This window comes from Moschus berezovskii, chromosome 14 (genome assembly GCF_049115385.1).
Source record: "Moschus berezovskii isolate FMDL1 chromosome 14, NW_MosBer_1.0, whole genome shotgun sequence".
Lineage (NCBI taxonomy): Eukaryota > Metazoa > Chordata > Mammalia > Artiodactyla > Moschidae > Moschus > Moschus berezovskii.
The window spans coordinates 47,503,217-47,528,346 of NC_142473.1; the positions used below are offsets into that span (position 1 = coordinate 47,503,217).

The window sequence follows — 25,130 nt, forward strand, 5'->3', positions numbered from 1 at the left end:
CAGTTTTCATTCCAGTCCCAAAGTAAGGCAATGCCAAAGAATGCTCAAACTACCGCACAATTGCACTCATCTCACATGCTAGTAAATTAATGCTCAAAATTCTCCAATCTAGTCTTCAATAGTGTGTGAACCGTGAACTTCCAGATGTTCAAGATGCTTTAGAAAAGGCAGAGAAACCAGAGATCAAATTGCCAGCATCCACTGGATCATGGAAAAAGCAAGAGAGTTCCAGAAAAACATCTACTTCCACTTTATTGTACTCCAAAGGCTTTGATTGTGTAGATCACAACAAACTGGAAAATTTTTAAAGAGATGGGAATACCAGACCACCTTACCTGCCTCCTGAGAAATCTGTATGCAGGTCAAGAAGCAACAGTTAGAACCAGACATGGAACAATGCCGGACTGGTCCCAAATTAGGAAAGAAGCACATCAAGGCTGTATATTGTCACCCTGCTTATTTAAGTTATATGCAGAGTACATCATGCAAAATGCCAGGCTGGATGAAGAACAAGTTGGAATCAAGATTGCTGGGAGAAATATCAATAACCTCAGATATGCAGATGATACCACCCTTACGGCAGAAAATGAAGAAGAACTAAAAAGCCTCTTAATGAAAGTGAAAGAGGAGAGTGAAAAAGCTGGCTTAAAACTCAACATTCAAAAAACAAGGTCATGGCATCCAGTCCCATCACTTCATGGCAAATAGTTAGGGAAACAATGGAAACAGTGAGAGACTTTTTTGTGGGGGCTCCAAAATCACTGCAGATGGTAACTGCAGCCATGAAATGAAAAGACACTTGCTCCTTGGAAGAAAAGCTATGACCAAACCAGAGAGCATATTAAAAAGCAGAGACATTACTTTGCCTCTTCTTTCTTTTTGCAATGGTCCTCATGCTGGACTCATTTGTCTTGAAATGGTGGGCAACCGCAGCTGCAGATTTCAATTTATAGTACATATCAAGCAATTCAACCTTTTTCTTATAATGTCATGACTTTTCTCTGCTTCTTGGGAGCACTTCCAACATCACTAGCAACACTTTGCATGGGTCTTACAATGTTACTTAAGGTTTCCGGTACTGCTTTAAACACAATGAAAATTATGTAAGAACCACAACAGATCACTTCTTACTGTAATATGCTATTTACTGGAGACAGCAGTTAAGTAACTGCTCATGTGGAGATGATTAGCCTCACAAAGGCTTTTAAGCAGATACAACACTTGAGCTCACTGCAATAGCAACAGGATGTGGCTATGAAATTATTACAGTAGTACAATATGTACCACAGTTAATTTATGCAGCCATGATTTAATACTGCATCTTTATGTTTGTTTACATCTCTCTGGCCTTCCAATGGTGCCACGGATGGTCTCTGTTTGTGTACCTCAGTTTTGATAAATTTTAACTTTTTATAATAGATCTGTGTAAATTTTGTGGTAATAAATGGTAAAATAGACTAGCAACTACATATATTTTATGCATTCATGACATACCAAGCTTTTTTAAAATGTTTCGCTATTTCTAAGCTATGTGTTTTGTCTGAGAGCTTTTTCAAATTATCACAAATATTAAAAAATTACCAATATATTTATCTTAAAAATCTGCATATAACTGGACCCACACAGTTCAAACTCATGTTGTTCAAGGGGGAGCTGTATTGCAAGGTATATTATAATTAATTTTTTATGTACCTAATTCTTTCTGAGTGTTTTGGGTCAAATAAAAATGCCTCTATCTGAAGAATAAAATACACAATTAATATTAACATTAATTTGTTAAGTTTTGGTAAAGCCTTTCTTGGTATGTTTCCCAGGAATTAAGTGAATGAAGCTAAGTGGGTAACAGTTCTTTTGAAAGTTAGGTGGTTTCCAACTCTTTTGCTTTCAACAAAACTGAAAATTGAGGTGTCAGCTGATAGATTGTTAAAAATAATTTTGTTAATAAATTGCTATGTGATTTTTGGCATTTAATTCAGAAAGGGCTCAAATAATTGAGAAAGTCTACAATATCAAAACTCATTTCCTCACACATACCAACAGTCAATTAATCATTGACAAAGGAGGTAAGAATATAAAATGACAAAAAGATAGTCTCTTCAGCAAGTGATGTTGGGAAAGCTGGACACCTGCACGTCAATCAGTGAATTTAGAACACACCCTTACACCATACACAAAAATAAATTCAAAATGGCTTAACAACTTAAACATAAGACGTGACACCATAAAACTCATAAAAGAGAACACGGGTGAAACATTCTCTGACATAAATAATAACAATTTTTTTTAGGCCAGTCTCCCAAGGCAATAGAAATAAAAGCAAAAAATTAAAAAATGAGACCTAGTCAAAAATCACAAGCTTTTGTTTAGCAAGTGAAAGTTGCTCAGTCATGTCCAACTTTTTGCGATCCCATAGACTATACAACCCATGGAAATCTCCAGGCCAGAGTACTGGAATGGGTAGCCTTTCCCTTCTCCAGGGGATCTTCCCTACCCAAGGATCAAACCCAGGTCTCCCACATTGCAGGCAGATTCTTTACCAGCTGAACCACAAGGGGAGCCCAAGAATACTGGAGTGGGTAGCCTATCCCTCCTCCAGCAGATCTTCCCGACCCAGGAATCAAACCGGGGTCTCCTGCATTGCAGGCGGATTCTTTACCAACTGAGCTATGAAGGAAGCTCCTTTGCAGAACAAAGGAAACCATAGGAAAGTAATGTCTCTGCTTTTTATTTATTTATTTATTTTTATTTATTAAAAAGTTTATTTTTAAAAAAATCATAAGAAAGCAGATAGCTATCTCCATTAGCCATATGGGATTTTGGATATTCTAGAAATCAGTCTGTATAAAAGACCATTTGCAATAATATTAGAAGGCTACAAAAAAGACCAGAACAGTAGGCAACAGGTAGAAAATTAAGCCCTGAGAAAAGCAGCTGAATAGTCATTAAGAAGAGCTTGATACAGACATAGAACATTACCATGGAGATTTCATGAAGGAAGTTCTGGGTTGGCTGATAATTTTCAGATGAATGGATACAGAATTTTAAAAGAACTCGACAAGAATACATGATCTTATAATAATACCTGGCAGTTATGGCAGAAACTAGTTTCCTTGTTCCAATTAAAGCCAGCATACATGATTTGCAACAGCAATGGACTTGATATAGACTTTCTTGTCCTAAATGTAATTAAAAGCAAATCTAAGAACCTCATAGAATTCTCCTGAGAATCACCTGTATCAACGTCAGTTTATAATATCACTTTTAGAGGTTGAAAAGAGCTTGAATGTATTTGCATACTAGAAAAGTTATAGGGTATTGTAAAGACGATAAACCCTAAAATGGTCTCCAGAAGACTGTTTTGATTGTCTCATTTTGATCACGCTACTGTCAGTTTTAGAATGCAGGAAATTGCCAAGGGGGTCTAGACTCAACTGATTCCATTTTCCTTACCTATGGCCTCTATCGCCTGACTGACAGCATGTGTACAGAGGCAAACCTCATAGAGTCTTCTTTTGACTGGAAGCCGAGAGAGGAATGCATCTCTATGGACCCCTGGCATCCCTGTTGCCCCTTTCTCAGGAAGACTCCACCTCAGGAGAACACTGAAATGAGCAGAGTCAAATAAATATATGTCCCAAATGAATCCTCTTGAAAATATTTTCATTTATAGAACAACTAAAATGCTTTCACAAAATCCAAAAAGTTTCATGAAAGCATCTGAATCTGAATTAAATATTTCACTTCTCTAAACTCTGTCCAGGTCAAATTCTAATGTCCGTTACACATGGATCGACAAACATACAGTAAAGGTCATCACACAGGCTTTTCCAAACATTTCCAGTAAAATGTTCTTGTCCCTTAAGGAAAAATCAAGTCATGCTGCTTTGGCAAAGGAGCCTCTTCAAAGTTGCTTTCCCAAACTGGATGGAATACTGGCATCTCCAAGGAGGATATCCTGCTCTTTTTTTAATCCTTTGAGGGTCCAGCTATCCCCGAGGCCTTAGTTTCAGAGAAGTCTGAGTCTAAAGCAGTTTCACATACAGGTAAATCTCATTTCTCAACAGCACAAGCAGTTGCCGACATCACTGCAAAGACAGCAGACGGGTCATAAATGGGTATTCTCTCTGACTCAACAGCTGAGTGGTCAGCATACTTAGACGTCAACTGATCCGTCTGCCCATTCCCTCTCCACTTCTTGAGAGCTTCAATCCTCTCCTCTGCAGGCAGTCTGTCCAAGTGCTTTGCCCTCAGAATTGGAGATGGAAAGAGGGATCCCTGAAGAACTCTGTATATAAACCTGGGCAGTAGAGCAACACAGGTTGTGAGAACACAGACCAGGTAGAATACTGGGTCTGCCATGTGCTCCTGCATAATCCAGTAGGGGTTGGATGGTGGGTTGCAAGTTACACACATGGCTCCAAAAGCCAAGGCAAAGAGAAAATAGGACAGGATGCTCCCAACGATGACCAGCATGTGGATCCATGTCAAACTCTTGCTTTCTATCACCAGATGGAGGAGAATGACGAACAGAGCAGCTGTGTTCAGGGGGTTTCCAAATGTAAAGATGTCAATGTCTGAGCCCTGGTAGGTATAGTAAGGCACAAAGAAGCAGACCAGGCTTTGATAAAAGGCATCCAGCAAAGTAATCCAGAAGGTGAGGGGTAAGTATGCCTCTGACCTCTGGCCACTCCTGTAGAGCTTGGGCAGCTGCATGAGAGTCTCTGCAGACACGTCTTTCTCCAGGACTCCATAAATGACGGGAGGTGCAGAGGTGAAAAGGAGGTTGAAGAAGATCAAGACCCAGTAGTCAGTCATGGATGTTCCTGAAAACCCACAAAAGAACTGGTACCAGGAAAGGAGGTTCACATAGGCCACGTTCTTGTAGAAAAAATAGAGAATCATGTTGGAAAGTCGGGTATAACACCAGTGCCCGTGGACAAGGAGGAGCTTGCTGAGATGTCTAAACTGAGAAACAGCAAAGTCGCTGGCCATCACAGCCTGCATGCCTTCTTGCCCAGAGATGCCAATGTCAATGTCTGCCACTTGAATCATGCTGACATCATTGGCACCATCACCGATGGCCAGGGTCATCACCCGGAGGTGGCTGCGCACCAGTTTTACCACCTCGCTCTTCTGCAGGGGCGTGGCTCGGCAGCAGACCACAGCTTGGCAGCGAGCAGTCAGCTCCAGGAACTGCTTCTGCAGACTCTCCTGCAGGGCAAACTCCAGGGTCTTCCCTGTGATAATGAGTGCAGCCCGCAGCCCTGAGCACTGCAGGGTGGTAGGAGGCCGGTGTAAACTCGCACTCAACGATGCTTGATCTGGAGAAGCTGGGTTCTTCTGAAGTTCTTTCAAAATTGTATCCATCAGCATCTCACAGGCATTTTTACTTTCTGTATTGAGGATAAAGAGCTTGTCATTTGGCTCCAGTAGTTTCCACGCATAAGCAATATTGACAGCTGTCTCCTGTTTGTCCCCTGTCAGCATCCAGATCTTGATTCCAGCTTTGTGAAGGGCTTCTATAGCCTCAGGGACCCCCTCCTGCAGACAATCTTCAATGCCAGTAGCACGAAGTAAAGTTAGTTTGTTCTCCAACCTCATGGCAGATTCAAGGAGTAATTCTTCCCTGTTGTCAATGCTGGTTTCAGCTAAAAAATGATTTCTCAGCCACTCTGTATATTCAGTGTCACTCATGACCCTCTTCGCGATACACAGAGTGCGCAGGCCTCGTTTGGCGTAATCATCCAAGTGCTTCTGGGTTTTCTCCCTTATCATCATCTGCTGTTTTTCCAGACCTGGTCCATCTGGGGAAGGCATGGAGAGCAACTCCATGATTGCGGAATTAGCGCCCTTTGTATACACCACCACTTGGTTGGAAAGGGGGTGCCGGACCACCACGGACATTCTTTTTCTTACTGAGTCAAAGGGCAGGATATGTAGGAGTTGAAATGTTAATGGTCCCAAAGCGGCAAAGTCCACCACGACCTGCTCTGGGGTCCGGGACTGCAGAGTGCACTGGTAAGCCCGGGCAGCGTACACTAAGGCGGCTTCATCGGGGCTCTCAGCCTCATAACACAGACTGGAGGTCAAGGGATGTCCAGGGAGGGGTTCCACCTTGCCATTTGCGATGCCTGCATCGCTGTTTTGTTTCTCAATTTCTGTGGGACAAGCTGAGTTATCAGAGCCTTGGAGGCTCTCACTCGTCTGGGAGATCTCTTCCTCCACAGGTGAGGCTGGTTTCATTCTATTAAACAGAGTTAGTCTGCTCACAAAGGCATTTGGGACTCCAGATGGCTCTTTCCCACTGGCAAGAGATGGTGAACTTGACCTTCGGACAGACAGTCTCTGGAAGAGGTTTTTAATCTCTTCCAAAGATTTAATGGGTATTCCACACAGAGAAGAGAGTCCGACCTTTTGCCGTGGCTGGTTAGGAGCAGAAACCACTACTGTGTTGCAAATTGCCAATGCAATAAAGAAGTCGATGATGTACAAAGTCTCCAGTGGTGGATCTGGGATAGTCTCATCAGTTGGGGTGAAAAGCAGAGGTGTAATCTGACTAAACTTGTCCAAAAGCCTGGTGTCTGGTACCACATCTGTTTCAATGGGGCTACTGAAAGCAGCCTGTCTGGAATGAGGCACTTCACTGGCTCCTTCTCTACTTTCTAGAGCGAAACAGCTCCCAGTAAGATGATTCGAGGAGATACTTTCTAAAGGCTGATTGTGAACTGTCCTGCAGCTGGGGGCCCTCGGTTTCGCCATATTGCTGAGGGAGCCACTGGGAGTGTCGGCAGACTCTTCATCTTCAGAGGCAGCTTCCTGATAGGATTCCAACCTCTTGGCGTTTTCTTCATGGCAGTAATCAAAGCCTGCCACACTACATCTTCGAAAAACCATCTTATTCTCAGTGAGGGTTCCTGTTTTATCAGAAAAGAGGTACTGAATCTGTCCAAGATCCTCAGTGATGTTCAGGGCTCGGCACTGAACAGTAGAACCCATTTTCTCATTGTAGAAATCCACATCGCTTTGAATAAAATATATCTGTCCAAGCTTCACAATTTCAATGGAAACATAGAGAGAAATGGGAATCAAGACCTGTGACAAAATGATCATGGTCCAAAACATATAGAATCCTGCCAACACTGGTGATATGATATGTCCATCTGGCTCAGGGATATTAAAAAAGGGTATGTTTTCATATCTGCTCAACCAGATTCCATGACCCAATGCACCAGTTAAACACATTATAACCAAAAGTAGGACACACCAGAGGACATCTGTATTTGCTCTTCTTTCTAATTTGCTGCGCTTATATCTTGGTCCGCTGTTGTTCAGCATTGCTTTGGTTTCATGGCCTGCATAAACCACAATGCCCATGACAGCCTCTGTGTTTCTAATGGTGCATCCTCTAAGTAATAAATTCTCTTTACTGAGACCCACACGTTCTTTGTTGGAATGTTCTAGGAAGCCTCGGAATCTGTTGAGGTCATTGTTTGGACTTTCACATTCTATCCTACTGGAGAATTTCTCAGGATCTACTTCAGAGTCCTGCTCTGCATATCTCCGAACCACCTGCTTCTGTTTTAAATTGCTCTCTCCATCAAGACCAGAAGTCTCAATGTGACAGATTCCATCTGAATCAGTGGAAAAGAGTAAAACCATATCTGCAGGAATAACCTCATTACAGGAAAGGTGAATAAAGTCCCCAACAGTAACATCTTTCCAGCATCTGTCCACATATTTTTTCTCTTTCCTACTATAAACTTTAGTTACTAGGTTGTTGATCTGTTTGTCAATTTTGTATTTTCGGTAATCTTCCAAGCCATCTTTAATTGCAATAATTGTAAGGACAACCACCAGAGGCAGCATAGTAATTTCCTTTTGGAAGGCTTCTACCAAAGGCACCCAGTTCAGAACAACTGTGAAACTGTTCAAACAAATTTCTTGGCACAAAATTCAACAGCGTGTACTTTGTTGTCCGTATTCTGTTATTCACGTAGGTTCCAGAGAACTTTTCATACTCCTCCTTGAAGAGCTGGAGGTGGGGAACAACAACCCGATGCTTTCCGGCCAGTTTGGGGGTCTGGGAGGACTTGCCCCCGCAGGCAAGCAGCGAGGAATAGCTGTATGGTCTCTCGTCATCGTCTGTATTTGTACGGCCGATCAGCCGCTGCCAGTGATACCTGGCCCATTGAAGAGGCTCGGTCATGTCCAAAATGCGGTGAGATCCGGGTTGCATAGGTGATCAGTTTCTCTCTGGGCACACATCACAGCATGATGGTCACAAGTCCCAAGATACAAGAGAAGAACCAAGCACAGTTCCGAAGAGAGGAGGCGGATTATGCTTCTACGCCAGCCATTTGACTTTGAAGGGAAAAAAAAAACAACAAAACACTTCTCAGACGGCTCTCAAAGTCAGCTGCCAAAAGCCGAGCCCAGCCCCGGCGGTGCAGGCAACCTTCTCTCTCTGCTTTTTAATATACTGTCTAGATTGGTCATAACTTTTCTTCCAAGGAGCAAGCGTCTTTTCATGTCTGCAACCACCATCTGTAGTGATTTTGGAGCCCCAAAAAATAAAGTCTGTCACTGTTTCTACTGTTTCCCCAGCTATTTGCCATGAAGTGATGGGACCGGATGCCATGACCTTAGTTTTCTGAATGCTGAGTTTTAAGCCAACTTTTTCACTCTCCTCTTTCACTTTCATCAAGAGGCTCTTTAGTTCCTCTTCACTTTCTGTCATAAGGGTGGTGTCATCTGCATATCTGAGGTTATTGATATTTCTCCCAGCAATCTTGATTCCAGCTTGTGCTTCATCCAGCCCAGCATTTCTCATGATGTACTCTGCATATAAGTTAAATAAGCACGGTGACAATATACAGTCTTGATGTACTCCTTTTCCTATTAGGAACCAGTCTGTTGTTTCATGTCCAGTTCTAACTGTTGCTTCCTGATCTGCATACAGATTTCTTAAGAGGCAGGTCAGGTGGTCTGGTATTCCCATTTCTTGAAGAATTTTCTAGAGTTTGTGATCCACACAAAGGCTCTGGCATAGTCAATAAAGCAGAAATAGATGTTTTTCTGTAATACTCTTGCTTTTTTTATGATCCAATGGATGTTGGCAACTTGATCTCTGGTTCCTCTGCCTTTTCTAAATCCAGCTTGAACATCTGGAAGTTCATGGTTCACATACTGTTGAAGTGTTGAAGCCTAGCTTGGAGAATTTTGAGCATTACTTTACTAGTGTGTGAGATTAGTGCAATTGTGTGTAGTTTGAGCATTCTTTGGAAATTCCCTTTCTTTGGGATTGGAATGAAGACTGACCTTTTCCAGTCCTGTAGCCATGGCCATTGCTGAGTTTTCCAAATTTGCTGGCATATTGAGTGCAGCACTTTCACAGCATCATCTTTTAGGATTTGAAATAGCTCAAATGGAATTCTATCACCTCTATTAGCTTTGTTCGTAGTGATGCTTCCTAAGGCCCCCTTGACTTCACATTCCAGGATGTCTGGCTCTAGGTAGTCACCATTGTGATTATATGGGTAATGAAGATCTGTTCTGTACAGTTCTTCTGTGTATTCTTGCTACTTCTGTTAGGTCCAAACCATTTCTGTCCTTTATTGAGCCCATCTTTGCATGAAATTTTCCCTTGGTATCTCTAATTTTCTTGAAGAGTTCTCCAGTCTTTCTCATTCTATTGTTTTCCTCTATTTCTCTGCATTGATCACTGAGGAAGGCTTTCTTATCTATTCTTTGCAACTCTGCATTCAGATGCTTATATCTTTCCTTTTTTCCTTTGCTTTTGGCTTCTCTTCTTTTCTCAGCTATTTGTAAGGCCTCCCCAGACAGCCATTTTGCTTTTTTGCATTTCTTTTTCTTGGGGATGGTCTTGTTCCCTGTCTCCTGTACAATATCAAGAACTTCCGTCCATAGTTCATCAGGTACTCTATCAGATCTAGTCCCTTAAATCTATTTCTCACTTCCACAGTATAATCGTTAGGGATTTGATTTAGTTCATACCTGAATGGTCTAGTGGTTTTTCCCTACTTTCTTCAATTTAAGTCTGAATTTGGCAATAAGGAGTTCATGATCTGAGCCACAGTCAGCTCCCGATCTTGTTTTTGCTAACTGTATAGAGCTTCTCCACCTTTGGCTGCAAAGAATATAATCAATCTGATTTCAGTGTTGACCATCTGGTGATGTCCATGTGTAGATCTTCTCTTGTGTTGTTGGAAGAGGGTGTTTGCTATGACCAGTGTGTTCTCTTGGCAAAACCCTATTAGCCAATAAAATAAATTTGTTAAAAACTCTTATTCTCATTTACTTATTTTTGTGAACAATGTAATATTTAACCACCAATACACAGACAAAAACATAGGGCCATCCATCTCATTAACAAAGACATTCTTACTAAAATTTTTTTATGTTTAATAATTATCATAATTTATAACACATTTATATTGTTCTGACCAATTATATACTAATAATAATTATGATGTTAACTCAGCCCAGAAGAAATTTAATATTATCTGATCATCTTAGGAAATACTTTTTAAATTTCAATTCAGATGTTTTTTTCTTGTTGCAGAAATTAATAATAATCAATAAAAGACTATCAAGGATAAAAATATGTTATATCAGGATAAAATTCCATACAGAGAAGTACAATGGATTTTTCAAGTTTAAGGAAAAAACGCAACATAAAATTCCAACTTTAAAGAACTTTTTTTTTTAAATTAATAACAGTGGGCATCAAACTGCCATGGTATTTAAGTCCTACTGATAGACTTTTAAGGTTTTATACCAGTTTTAAATGTCAATATAAGCAATAAGCCATAAATCACATCCTTTGAAATTATTTAAACTTATAATACAAATTCAAAACATGATTGTGGGAAATACAGAAGCTGAAACGTTTGAAGACTGCTGGCTGAAGACAACATCAGGAAATACTTGCCAATAGTAGGTGTATCCTCTCCCTGGTGTTTCAGCCGGTCAAGAATCTGCCTGCAATGTGGGAGACCTGAGTTCAACTCCTGTGTTGGGAAGATCCCCTGGAGGAGGACATGCCAACCCACTCCAGTACTCCTGACTGGAGAATCCCCATGGATAGAGGAGCCTGATGGGTTGTAGTCCATGGGGTCGCAAAGTGTCAGACATGACTGAGCAACTAAGATTAACACAGCACAGTAGGTGTATAAATGAATCTTTGCTAAATTTAATTAGCAGCAAATTTAAGACCAGAGGCAGAGAGACCAAGAGGAGATTGTTACCATAACCCATTCACTTCTTATGTTTATTGATGGACTGGCCTCTCCGTGCTGGGAACTGTACTATGATCTGGAAATCAAATAGCACCCACGGTCCTGCCCTTGTGGAGTTGACAGGCCTGGAGAAAAGCAATGAGGCCTAAACCAAGGTAGTAGCGTCAAGGGTGGAGGTAAGAGAACAGATGTCAGTATTACTGACACTTGCTGACTTATCTATATGTCTGTGCCTTTATTGCATATCTTCCTTTTTAAAAAAATAAGACCAACTTGCTGAAAGTCTAAGTCCAAATGTTGAAGGCGCAGATGGAGGGCCTCCTTGAAACTGAGTGCTTTTATGACCCAAGCCCCACCGAAGTTTTAAATAACAAAAATAATTCCTGCTCATTTTAATAATTCAAGTAAAGTCAAATGTAAAAGTGAACAGTTAGACAGCATATTAAAAAGCAGAGACATTACTTTGCCAACAAAGGTCCATCTAGTCAAGGCTATGGTTTTTCCAGTGGTCATGTATGAGTTGGACTATAAAGAAAGCTGATCGCTGAAGAATTGATGCTTTTGAACTGTGGTGCTGGAGAAGACTCTTGAGAGTCCCTTGGACTGCAAGGAGATCCAACCAGTCCATCCTAAAGGAGATCAGTCCTGGGTGTTCATTGGAAGGACTGATGTTGAAGCTGAAACTCCAATACTTTGGCCACCTGATGCGAAGAACTGACTCATTTGAAAAGACCCTGATACTGGGAAAGACTGAGGGCAGGAGGAGAAGGGGACGACAGAGGATGAGATGGTTAAATGGCATCACCGACTCAATGGACGTGAGTTTGGGTAGGCTCCAGGAGTTGGTGATGGACAAGGAGGCCTGGCATGCTGCAGTCCATGGGGTTGCAAAGAGTCGGACAGGACTGAGCAACTGAACTGAACTGAACTGAGCCTCTTTGTCCCATTCAATCTCATTTCTGTAAAATGACATCTGTTACAAAATGGGATGATTTCTACAATGCCAGACCCCAGGCAGAGGAGTATGTAGACTGGATCAAAGATGAGTCGGGGAGGCTCCTGTGTCACGCTGTCCTGGATCCAGATCTTTGCTTGCCTTGAAGGTCTAAATCAACGTGGCAAGTTACGCACACATGGACACACTCAGGATTGTAAAAGATGAAACTGTGACATGGTTTATGTTTCCAGCTGGCTCTGACTCCAGGGTCCCGGGATATCTGTCTGTGTGTAGCCCCTGCAGGCCAAAGCCTAGTCCCCATCCATATCAGTCATTTCAGGGACTTGGATGTTTGAAAATCCTGCTCAGTCTCAAAACTGGTCTCAGCACTGCTTCCACTGGTCAACATGTCCTGCCCCAGCAGTCGATCTGCTGCAGACAGTACCCAGGGGGCAGGGTGGGGGGCAGTAAGCAGGGTTTCAGCCTACACAGCTTCCCTGAACAGCTGTTTGGGAAACTTTGGAGTTCTGATCCTGTATTTGTGCCTCCTTGACTTAAGGCAGGCCCAGACGTCCCCGGCAGCAAAAAAGCAGAAAGATTTGCCAGAGGAGTACCAGCCAGTTCAGTTCATTCTGCTTTCATTTTTCCCACCTATGAGGTGTTTGGCAGCTCATATAAGTGTTGATAACCATATGAGACCAAGACAAATGCCCTGCTCAAGGAATACACTAGCTCTTTCATTTACTTGCACACTTCACCCTTTAACTCAGGAAAGCTCTGGCAGGACACAGCACTGCTTTTCTCCACATTTTCCGTATTGCAGGAGCGGAGAAAGCATTTGATGAAAGACTGAGCAAATGAATGAATGAACAAATAACCACATGGTCTCTGTAAATTTTAGTTTTTTAAGTCTGCCAGTTTTAAAATATGCTTTCATTCCCTGTCTTGATTCAGGTCTTCATAATCTCTTACCTGAACCCTGCACCCAGCCCGGAAAGAGTCTCAGCATTATCCCTATACCTGCTCTTGGCATCTTCCATCACTCTCATTTCAGTTTTACAATCACAGTCTGCCTTGGAAACCATCTGACTCATTTCATTATGCTCTAAATGCAACCATTCATTCATTCAACAAACATGTATTGAGGGACCTCCCTGGTGGTCCTGTGGCTAAAACTTCATGTTCCCGATGCAGGGGGCCCAGATTCGATCCCTGATCAAGGAACTAGAGCCCACATACCACAACTAAAAGTTCGCAAGCCACAACTAAGACCCAGTGCAGCCAAATAAAACAATAATTTTTTTAATATGTACTGAGCATCCATGGCATCTGGTCCCATCACTTCATGGGAAATAGATGGAAAAACAGTGGAGACAGTGTCAGACTTTATTTTTGGGGGCTCCAAAATCACTGCAGATGCTGATTGCAGCCATGAAATTAAAAGACGCTTACTCCTTGGAAGAAAAGTTATGACCAACCTTGATAGTATATTAAAAAGCAGAGACATTACTTTGCCAACAAAGGTCCGTCTAGTCAAGGCTATGGTTTTTCCCGTGGTCATGTATGGATGTGAGAGTTGGACTGTGAAGAAAGCTGATCGCCGAAGAATTGATGCTTCTGAACTGTGGTGTTGGAGAAGACTCTTGAGAGTCCCTTGGACTGCAAGGAGATCCAACCAGTCCATTCTAAAGGAGATCAATCCTGGGTGTTCATTGGAAGGACTGATGCTAAAGCTGAAACTGCAATACTTTGGCCACCTAGTGACGAGTTGACTCACTGGAAAAGACTCTGATGCTGGGAAAGGATGGGTGCGGGAGGAGAAGGGGACAACAGAGAATGAGATGGCTGGATGGCATCACCGACTCTGTGGACATGAGTTTGAGTGAACTCCGGGAGTTGGTGATGGACAGGGAGGCCTGGCGTGCTGTGATTCATGGGGTCGCGGAGAGTCGGACACGACTGAGCGACTGAACTGAACTGAACTGAGCATCCACTATGTTCCAGGTATTGCTCTGGCTCCTTGGGACACATCAATAAATTAAAAAAGACAAAACACCTATCAGTGCTCTGCAAGGGCTCATAGTTGAGTAAATATGTTACATCATATGTTATACTATAAAAAGTTAGAAAAAAAAGCAAGGAAACCAGCATAACAGTGCAGGGAAAGATGCTGCCAGGAGCTGTCCCACTCAGAAAGTGAGCTAAGTGACCTGAGCAAAATCTTAAGAAAGTGGGGAAAGAAGACAAGGAGAATAGCTGAGAGAAGGATGTTCTAAGTAGAGAGAACTGAGACAGGGTGTGTCTGACATGACTGAGGAACGACAAGAAGACCCTACTGCTGGAGCAAAGTGAATGATGACGAGAACAGTAGGAGCCAGAGGTGCAGTCCTCTAGGCCAGATCACACAAGACTTTGTCAGAGGGTCTTGAGCAGAGGGACTTGCTCTGACATGTTTGAAAATAATTCCTCTGGCTTCTGAATGGAGAACACACTCCTGGAGGTGGGAGTGGATTTAGAAGCAGAGGAAATTGTAGAAACTACTGTAGTAACCCAGGCAAGAAATAACTAAGAGTGCCTCTGACCAGGATGGCAGCAGTGCAGGTGGTGAACAGTGTATGGATTCGATTCTGGATATATTTTGAAGACAGAGCCGCAGGGATTTCCTGACAGGTTGGAGGTAGGAGGTGAGAGCAAAAAGTAAACAATGACTCTCAGGCCTTATTTAGTCTGAGCAATGGAAGAAGAGAACCCTCATCAACTGAGCCACGGGAGGCTATGCGTAGAGAAGTACAGGGGGTAAGATTAGATGTTTGTGTGTGGACACACTGACCTTGGGTTGTCTTTTAAACTTTTAAGTGGAGATGTCAAGTAGACAACTGGACAAATGACTAGGGAGAGAGATCCGGGCTGGCTCTCTCATGGCTTCCCATGCTTTAAATATAGAGTTCACCGACATCTCCAAAATCAGCTGACTTGTCCCCTAAGCTGCAATTTCTTAAATTCCATTGCCTACTTGATTTATTCATTTAGCTTTCTAACAGGCATCTCAGATTTAACATGTCCAAAACTAAGTTCCTAATTCTCTGATTCCCTTTATAAAACACAAACAGAAGAACAAACAATAAAATTTTTTAAATATGGCAGTTCCATTCTTTCTAAAACTTTAAGCCATCACCAACTCTTCCTTTCAAACTTCACATTCAAACTATCAACAAATGCCGCTGGATCCATGCCCAGGCTATCTGTACCACCTTTGCCAATGCACCCTGGTTCAAAGCACCAGATCATCTCTTGCCTGAATTATTAACAACCTCCAAACTCTAACAGTCTGACAATCAAATTGATTCTTTTAAAAGGTAAATCAGAGCATCTCATTACTCTCCTCAAAACCCTCAAATGGCTCCACTATCACAGCATGTGGTACAATCCACCACTCTGCTTGCATCCCCTTCATTTCCCACTTACTCACTTCCAGCACACAGGCTTCCTCCCACAGGCCAAGCACACGCCCCTGCCTCAGAGCCTTTGCACTGGTGTTTCTTCTGCCATGAAAGCCCCCTCCCCAGATTTGCAAAATGGCTGCTCTTTCACCTCCTTCGTATCTCTGCTCAAATGTTAAATCAGAAAAAAATCTTCCCCAACTACTCTACACAAAAACAGTACACCTAATCTCCCTCACCTGGCTTCATTTCTCTCTGTTGCACTTATGATTATCAGACAATACATAATATTTAATATATATGTTTATTGTATGTCTCCCCTAACTAGAATGTGAGTTTCACAGTAGCACAGACTTTGTTTTCTTCGCTTCTTTATCCTCAGTGTTTGGACCGGTGCCTGGCAGGTAGTATAGATATTCACTAAATATTTGCGAGAGGAAGGAAAGAGGGAAGGAAGAAAGGAAGACTGGCTTCTTTGGAGCTTAAGGGTTCATCATGACACCAGAAATTGGCTGGAGAAAAAAGACCTCAGCACAAACTCTTGAACACAAGTTCATGGCAATAACCACCCCCCGCCCCACCCCACCACACACAGACCCTCAATAACTTGAAACCCATGAAAATGTACAACAAAGGGAGATGTGAAATATGCTTGTGGGGTGAAAAAGTATACAGTCATTAAAAACACTAATTATGTAGACAGTAAAATGTCTATAGTATGTTAAAAGTAGCAGACTGTGAAATAGAACAGTTCTCAATATAATTACTGTGCTGCTATAATTACAGCAATGCAAATGTGTGCACACAGGAGAGCTGATGTTTAAAACAAAATAAATTACTGTGTTAGGCCTATTAAGTGGGATTGTGTGTGGTTTTGTAATCTTTCTTTTTTTCCCTTAGAATTAAAAAAAAAAAAAATCTTGTATTCTTTCTTCCTTAAAAGGAGCACGTTTTAACTGCCTGGGCACACTGGCTGAGGAAAATCCCAGCCCAGTGAAGTCAGCACCCAAGTTTCCCCAGAGACTCCCCTGCGTGGAGGAGGGGTCCTGGGCCGCGCCTGCACCGAGGGCTGCCCCAGAGGCTGAAACCCAGTGGTAAGTGAGGCATAGAGCGTTTGCATGACTAATCCAGGAAAAAAAAACCCACCAGAGACTTATTTCTATTTAAGCACAGAAATGCAGAAGTAGATCTACGTGAACCTAATTTGTCTTTAAAACGAAACCAACTGTGCCCCTGAGGCTTTTGGGGTGGTGGTGGAAGGGGCTTCTGTTAGGAGAGAAAGTCAAGTCCTGGCTGTAATGACCCTCACTGGGGAACCAAACACTTCCACTGGGGTCCAGATTCGTGCGCCTCGGGTCACTCCTCAGGGGAACCTTCGTGTCAGTGCCAAGTGGTCTGAATCTAGAAACCCACTGAATGTTAAGTTTTTCATAACCAAACTAAGGTTATGTACATTGGTAATCATAAAAGCTACCGAATTTCTTACTAGAAAAAGGCACATCACTCCCCAAATTGGAAACAATTTCAGGGTTGTCATGGACTCCTTAAATCCTAGACAATCTTACTTGGCCCTGTACCCCTAGATTAAAAACTCCTGCTGCATCTTCTACATACATTGTGTATGACGTGCACATTCTTTTTCATCTGTTGATAGGTTTGTGGTTAATAAATACAAATAAGTAAGTACAGATTAATTTAAAAGAAATACTGAATTCAGAGACTTTGTTGTTACGTATGTTCTCCAGAGACAGTAAACTGCCCCTACAGGTCCAGGAGCACGTTAAAGGGGGTCTTCCATCCCAGGGGTCCCCTATCCCTGCACCAAGGCTGAACCCCCAATGTCCCTTCTAAGACAGTGGGTCCTGCCCTGCCGTCTCTCGCTGGTCCCGGGTCCCAGGCATCGGAAGGCGCCTGTGCTTTTCGGGGGTTTTTTCACGGAAATGCTGCTACCGCTGGTTGGCTCACCTGTAATTTAAGTTTTACTCTCCAATTATCACTGGGTTTTCCGGACGTAGAGTGTCAGCCAGTGTCTAAAAAAATAACCAGCACGGTCCCGAGCGCGTGGCGCAGCCCTCGAGGGCGCTCTGTGTGAGCGCCCCGGGGAGGAGCCCTGACGCGCCCGGGCGTAGGCGGCCGCGCCGGCAGAGGCCAACCGCGGAATGTCCGGTCCGCGAGCTCCCCCGCCTGGGCGCGCCCGGAGGCCCGGCCGAGACCAGGGAACGCGCGGCCTTCCCGCGCGGAGGGGCGCGCCGGGCGTCGCGGCGGTGGGGGCGCCGTCCGGCCGCGGCTCCAGACAGGCCTCGGCGTCGGGCTGAGCGGCGCCAGGCCCGAGACGGTGCGGGTCCCGAACGCCCTCCTCCCCGGCGGCTCGCTGACTGAAGGGAGGCAGTGAGCAGAGGGGCGCACGCGCCAGCCTGTTCCTCAGCGCTGACGACTCCAGGACGACCCCTCTCCCGGCTCTCTTCTCATTCCCTGAGATGTCCCCAAACCTGATTTCCACTTTGGCAACCAAACTTGTCTGGTTCGAGCATCCCCGGCCTGACTCAGTCCGGGCCTCATCTGACAATAGCATCTGGCACACGTTCTGTATGTATGCGTCTGCTGAATAAATATTTTATTTTTCATGTTTGAACGGTGTCTGCTTCAACAGCATTTCAACAGTGAGCTCCCTGTTAGGAGTGGGTACAGTCCGTGATGTGCTGAGAAGGATGGGGGCGGCCGAGGAAGTGGGGGGGAAACGCAGGAAGCTGCTGACTGGAAAGTCAGCTCCTAGAACCTGCGGGCGCAGCGCCTGGTGCCGCGGAATTCCGCGCAGAGGGCGAGAACCACGTGACCTCATCACGGACCTGGAAAGAAAGACGCTAAAGCGAGAGCGCGAAGGGGACAGTTACCGCCTGACAGCCGGGTACGGGCCCAGCTCTTACAGGCACTAGAGACGTGGGATTGGGGCAAGCAGAGACTCCAGGAGACCTAGACAGCAGGAGGCCGGTCAAAAGCGCCCCAAATCCTCCTGCAGAGACAGAGCGACACATAGGGCCCCCCACACACACACCCCTACACTCACACACAACATCCCCGCCACACACACCCGGGCTGCGGGCTCCGAGGGCAGATTCTAGGCCCCGCCCCAGGCTTATCAGGTCCTCTGGGACCGAGGCAGCCTGCAGGGGGCAAAATGTTCGTTTCTACTTGCTAGGCTGGGACTGAAACAAGAGCCAAAAATAGAAGCTGAGATCAACCGAAAGGAATGAGACTGAACAAACATGTGTATATGTCTAAAACCCTGATGTGACGCACAGTAAATTAATATTCCCAAACACGGCTGTAAAACGGGATTACTTAGGAATGCTCGCATACATGAATGAACATTTGGAGGGAAAAAAAGGAAGTTCTACATTATACATCAAAATAAACTCCATGCGGATTAGAATTCTAAATATTTTAAAGAACGTCACAGAAACACTATATTAAATAGGATAAAAGAGATTTATGGGAAAATGTCAGCATTCCCAAAGCTTTGAAACAAGAGAAGAAACTGCAAAGGAGGACTAACATTCAAAAACTGGACAGGATTTTTAAAAGAAAAATGTTTACAGAAAACAACAAACAAAAAAATCCCTCAAATGTATAAAGTTTTGTTTAAATATATATCTAAAAAAACAAAGATTCCAGTAACTCAATTTACAAAGAAGGATGTAATTCAAGAGGAGAAATAAAATTGTTACACAAATGTACGAGGAAATTTTCATTGTTCCAGATAATCAAACATTTTAAACTTCAAACAACTTTGAAAAGTATTGCATCACTATATTGTACACCTGAAACTAACATAATATTTTAAATCAATTGTACTTTAATTAAAAAAACTTTGAAAAAAAAAAAACAACTTTGACATAGCACCATATATATAAAGTTGCAGAAATAATGTAAAATTATAATGCATGGTGTTAGCAAAGAAATAAATTAATGCTCACAATAATACTTTGAATATTTTAAAAATTGATTTATTTTATATACATCTTAAGACATTGATAAATTCATTAAGCTGAAGTAATATAGTCAAATATATATTGAAGCTCAACATTCAGAAAACAAAGATTATGGCATCTGGTCCCATCACTTCATGGGAAATAGATGGGAAAACAGTGGAAACAGTGTCAGACTTTATTTTTGGGGCTCCAAAATCACTGTGGATGCTGATTGCAGCCATGAAATTAAAAGACGCTTACTCCTTGAAAGGAAAGTTATGACCAACCTTGATAGTATATTAAAAAGCACAGACATTACTTTGCCAACCAAGGTCCGTCTAGTCAAGGCTATGGTTTTTCCAGTGGTCATGTATGGATGTAAGAGTTGGACTGTGAAGAAAGCTGATCGCCGAAGAATTGATGCTTTTGAACTGTGGTGCTAGAGAAGACTCTTGAGAGTCCCTTGGACTGCAAGGAGATCCAACCAGTCCATTCTAAAGGAGATCAGTCCTGGGTGTTCATTGAAAGGACTGATGTTAAAGCTGAAACTGCAATACTTTGGCCACCTCATGCGACAAGTTGACTCACTGGAAAAGACTCTGATGCTGGGAAGGATTGGGGGTGGGAGGAGAAGGGGATGACAGAGAATGAGATGGCTGGATGGCATCACCGACTCGATGGACATGAGTTTGAGTGAACTCCGGGAGTTGGTGATGGACAGGGAGGCCTGGCATGCTGTGATTCATGGTGTGCTGTGATTCATGGGGTCTCAAAGAGTCGGACACGACTGAGCGACTGAACTGAACTGATATATTATTTTATCTTCACCCAATTAGCAAAACCCTTAACTTCAATGGAAAGTGACTACAAAAAGATTGCTTCACCCCATCCTTTTCCCAGAGTTGGAGTTAGCCAGACGTAAAACGCCACTTCTTCATTTTCAGTACACTCAGTCTGTTGCAAAATAAAGTATCTAAAGATATGAATTAAAGGACTGCCACAGTTTAGGGAAAGGATCTTCAAAGTAAAAGCAAAAAAAGATCTTGAGTTGGTTTATTCACTTTTGTGGTTTTAAATGCCATCACTATGTTAATGATTCTCAAAACAGATCCCTAACCCCAACCTCTCCCCTGAACTTCAGACTCAAATATTTGTCTGTCCTTCTGACCTCTTCAAATGGATATCAAACATAAATGTCCAAATCTGACCACTTGTTCTCCTTCTCCAGACACACACACGGTACACTCCATGCACATGACTGTTTTTCTAAGTCTTTAGCTCGGTTAATAGCAAGTCAGTTCTTTCATTTGCTCAGGCCCCAGACTTGGAGTCATCCTTGAGTCCTTCTTTCCTTTAAGTCTGAGTTAGATCATGCCAATTCTCTATTTAAAACTTACCCAAATCTCTCCTGTGAAAGCTGAGGTGCTCACGTCCCCTAAAGCCCTCCCCCACATCTCTGGCCTTTTCTCTCCCTCCTCTCCCTTCCCAGGACTCCTTTTGGTTAGACTGGCCTCCTTGTTGTTCCTCAAGCACACCAGGCACATGCCCACCTGACAGACCTCTTTCCTCAGCCAGGAAGGTTTTCCCCTCCATAGTCTCACATGGTACATGCCCCTCTTCCTTCAGACCTTTACTCAGAAGCAAAAACAACTTTCTCAATGAGGCAAACAGAAAAAAAAACCTCCCTGCTTCGGATTTTTCTACTTTATCACTATCTAAAGGTATGTAGGGAATTCCCTAGCTAGGACTCTGTGCTGTCACTGCTAACAGCCCCAGTTCAGTCCCTGGTCAGGGGTACTAAAATCCCATAATCCTCATGGGGTGGCTAAAAATAAAGTATATATGTGTATATACACATATACATCATTCAGTTCAGTTCAGTCGCTCAGTCGTGTCCGACTCTTTGCGACCCCATGAATCACAGTACACCAGGCCTCCCTGTCCATCACCAACTCCCAGAGTTCACTCAAACTCACGTCCATCAAGTCGGTGATACCATTCAGCCATCTCATTCTCTGTCGTCCCCTTCTCCTCCTGTCCCCAATCCCCACATGTGTGCGTGTGATTCACTTGTGTATTTTGTTTGTGTATGTGTCTTTCACTTGTGTTTTGTGTATGTGTCTTTCACGTATGTATTTTGTTTATTATCTATATTTCCTTAGAACATAAACCTCTGAAGGCAGAGATGATTGTTTTGTTCACTATGTATGCACAGTGCCTGCCACATAATGGACACTGGATAAATGTTCCCTGCATAAATGAGAGAAGGAAGGGAAAGCAAGCAATATTGTACAATGTGATAAAGATCAGAGATGGGAGGGAACATTCTCATTAACAGAACACTAAAAACAAACAACTAGCTTAGGGAGATTATTAAGAGTACAGATGTAATAGTGCAAAAGGTTCTGTGTGTATGTATGCTTAGTCACTCAGTCGTGTCCGACTCTGCAATTACATGGAATGTAGCCTGCCAGGCTCCTCTGTCCATGCGGATTCTCCAGGCAAGAATACTGAAGTGTCTTGCCACGCCCTCCTCCAGGGGATCTTCCCAACTCAGGGATCCAACCTAGGTCTTCCGCATTGTGGGTAGATTCTTTACCATCTGAATCATAAGGGAACCCACAAAAGGTTCAACAAACTGTAAATAGGTGTCTGTAGATATAAAGAATGGACTTGCAGAGACAGGGCAGAAAGAGAAGGTGGGACAAATTGAGGGAGTAGCGTTGACATATATATACAACCAAGTGTAGAACAGATACTGAAGGGAAGCTGCTGTGTAACACAGGAAGCTTAGCTCAGGCAAGAATACTAGAATGGGCTGCCATGCCTCCAGGGTATCTTCCCGACCCAGGGATCGAAACTGGGTCTCCGGAATTGCAGGCGGTTTCTTTACTGCTGAGCCACTAGGGAAGTCCCAAATCTACCCCTGCAGCTGGGGAGTGGGGGGAGCTGCCTTAGGCCCTTCCCCTGAATCAGTCACTGGGCTGGAAGACGGGCTTTCTCTAGCTATTTGACAACAAACACACTGCTGGGACTGGAAGTGAAATCAATCCTGACTAAAGAGCATGGCTTCCCTTTAGAAAAGAGAGTGGCATGAATGGGTCATGGGGACCTGTCACAGGATCCATGGCAAAGAAATATCCACTGAGGGCTGGGGTGCAGGAGATTACTGCCTGCTTCTATCCTGATGCAGTCTAATTACTCATCCCTTCACCAGGGCCAGGTCTTGCAGAGACTCCCAAACAACCCCCACATATTTTTGTTGGGAACCTGTTGCAAAGCCCTTAATTGTACATCAAGTTGCCTTGGGTCTCGGTCTGTACATCATGGAGACCACTTCAATCATGGTCAATCAGTCTCACTGCGCCTCGCTCCCTCCTTGTCATCCCAGGCTAACGCCTGTGGAATGAAATATTCCCTGCCATGTGGTGGGCAAGAGGTGTCACAGCCATCTGCAGTTCCAGCCCTCCAGATGTGAATTTCTGAGCCATGCCGACAAGCTGCACCACTCCACAAATGAAGAACTTAAGGATGTCACAATCATCAGTGATTACAACCCTTCGGTGAGACCTAAGGGAATTCAAGAAGAGAAGAATATCTCTGTAAAAATGCAGGGTGCTGGCCCCAGATAGTTGAGATGCGTATGAAAGGAATGACTTCAATAATCCCAGACTCTTGCATCTTGCACAGAAGAATGCTAAAAGCTTTAACTTGATATCTGGTTTACCTTACTTAACAATAAATCTTTGGTGTTCAGATTGCCGGCCCCCTCTGTTGCAAACTTATATAGCCTGATGCCCTTTTCCACCTCCTTGGAGCAGTCTCTTAGGGCCACTGAGATTCTGTCTCCTGGGTTTGGAGTCCTAAACATTCCCACCATATAAAACACTCTCTCCTTTCAGGTTGTGACTAATTTTTAAGTTAATACACCCAAAATACAAGTCAATCCAGCTACCTGGTCTTCCCATAGTCTTGGTTGATGCTGCCCTCTGATCTTCCTGCCACTACTCTCAGCCTCCTGAGCCTGTATCACGTGCAATCTTTGTTCACCTACAGAAAGGAGCTCCCTCCACCTTCTACCTTAACTGAAATCTGGCTGGGGACATGGCTATCCTTGCTGATCTCTTGAGAGATGTTGACTCAGTCCTGTTGTCCATCTACGACGGGACAAGGAGGAGGGTGGTCAGCATCTTTCCACCTCCCACCACCTCTTTTGGACCATCACTCTGCTTTGAGTCTCCCCGTATTGGCAACACCATCTTCCTGTCTCCCAACATTCACTAGGAAATACTGTCATCATCGTAAATAACTTAGTATCTCTGTGGATAATACATTCTCCCCCTTAATCTTAAAGTCTCTGACTCCTTTGTCTCCAATAACCTTTGTTCTTCCTACTGCTTGAGCCACTCATCCCCTTGGTCATACTCTAAGTCTTTTTGTTACTTAAAAGGGCTGCACTCTATGATGAAACCCCATTCTCCAAACACAGCCATACTTGTAACTCTCCTCTTATCTCTCCACCTCCTTTGTCTCCTTATCCTTCTATCTTCTTGTCAACACCGACTGCTAAGCAGAGGCAGGGAAAATTCCATCCCCCTGTGGACTGGGGCCAGGGTCCCCAGTTTCAGCCCCTTGACATCTGGATTCTCTACCCCATGTCTAAAGTTGCTCTCTCCAATGTCACCAGACTTCTGTATTGCTAAACCAGAGGGCCACGTTAGTCCTTATCTAATTAGTCCCCTTCTCTACATTTCTTATTCTTGAAATTCTCTTCTCCTGGGGCTACTGATACACTTGTCACCCTTCATTTTCTTCTGTCTCCTTGGATGCTCTCCCTAACATCTTTTCCTCCCTCAATCCCATAAATATTGTTCTTTGGGTTTACTTCTCTCATTTTATAAACTCTTCTCAGATTCTTTCTCTCTTGGGGTCCAAGGTATCAATGACCATAGAAATGCCAATGATGCTCAAATCTAAAAGTTTGACATGAACCGATAGGTGATCACCCATTGGATATTGCCACCAGTGTGCCCCCCAGGGACTTCAAACTTAACATGGCCAAAATTGAACTTTCTGTTCTGTAATTTGAACTCCTCTCTCTCTTCACTAAAGCATCATACTCTGTGTGAAATGGCAGAGCCAAAATGAAGATCAGCAGATGCTCCCACTCAGCAAGGGAACACAGTGTACAGAGGGGAGGCGTGTGCAGGAGCAAGTGGACCATGATCTATAACGTGACTGCAGCACTCCCACTTCCTCATCTCAAGTGAGATATTGATTATTATTTCAGGAAGAGACCAAATTCCTTTTCATATATTACATATGTAGTCTCACACTCATGTGAAATATATGTGCTTTGAGGGGATCTACTTATGTTCCATTGAGAGTCATTCTTTCCAATCAGGAATCTCATCTGCTGCTTTGTACGTTTGTCAGATTCCTAGCACGTTTTGTTTGTGTAAATGTGCTTTTTCAGAGGGTGAGGGGGGAAGATCCATGAGTCATGCAGTACAGAGCAGGGTCTAGG

The 25,130-nt window shown here is 43.5% G+C and overlaps 1 protein-coding gene and 1 pseudogene across 1 annotated transcript in view; both read right to left on the reverse strand.

Annotated features, from left to right (window-relative positions):
• LOC148775584 (uncharacterized) overlaps nucleotides 1-18,774 on the reverse strand; it is a 55,077-nt gene extending 36,303 nt beyond the window's left edge. The window contains exons 1-2 of the mRNA XM_088843456.1: nucleotides 18,724-18,774; nucleotides 17,601-18,481 (exon numbers count right to left, since the gene is read on the reverse strand). Of these exons, the coding sequence (XP_088699582.1) occupies nucleotides 17,629-18,207 (579 nt within the window). The 5' untranslated portion in view covers nucleotides 18,208-18,481; nucleotides 18,724-18,774 and the 3' untranslated portion in view covers nucleotides 17,601-17,628. The remainder of the gene's footprint in view (nucleotides 1-17,600; nucleotides 18,482-18,723) is intronic.
• LOC148775585 (phospholipid-transporting ATPase VD pseudogene) lies at nucleotides 3,658-10,413 on the reverse strand (annotated as a pseudogene).
• Nucleotides 18,775-25,130: the final 6,356 nt, after the last annotated feature.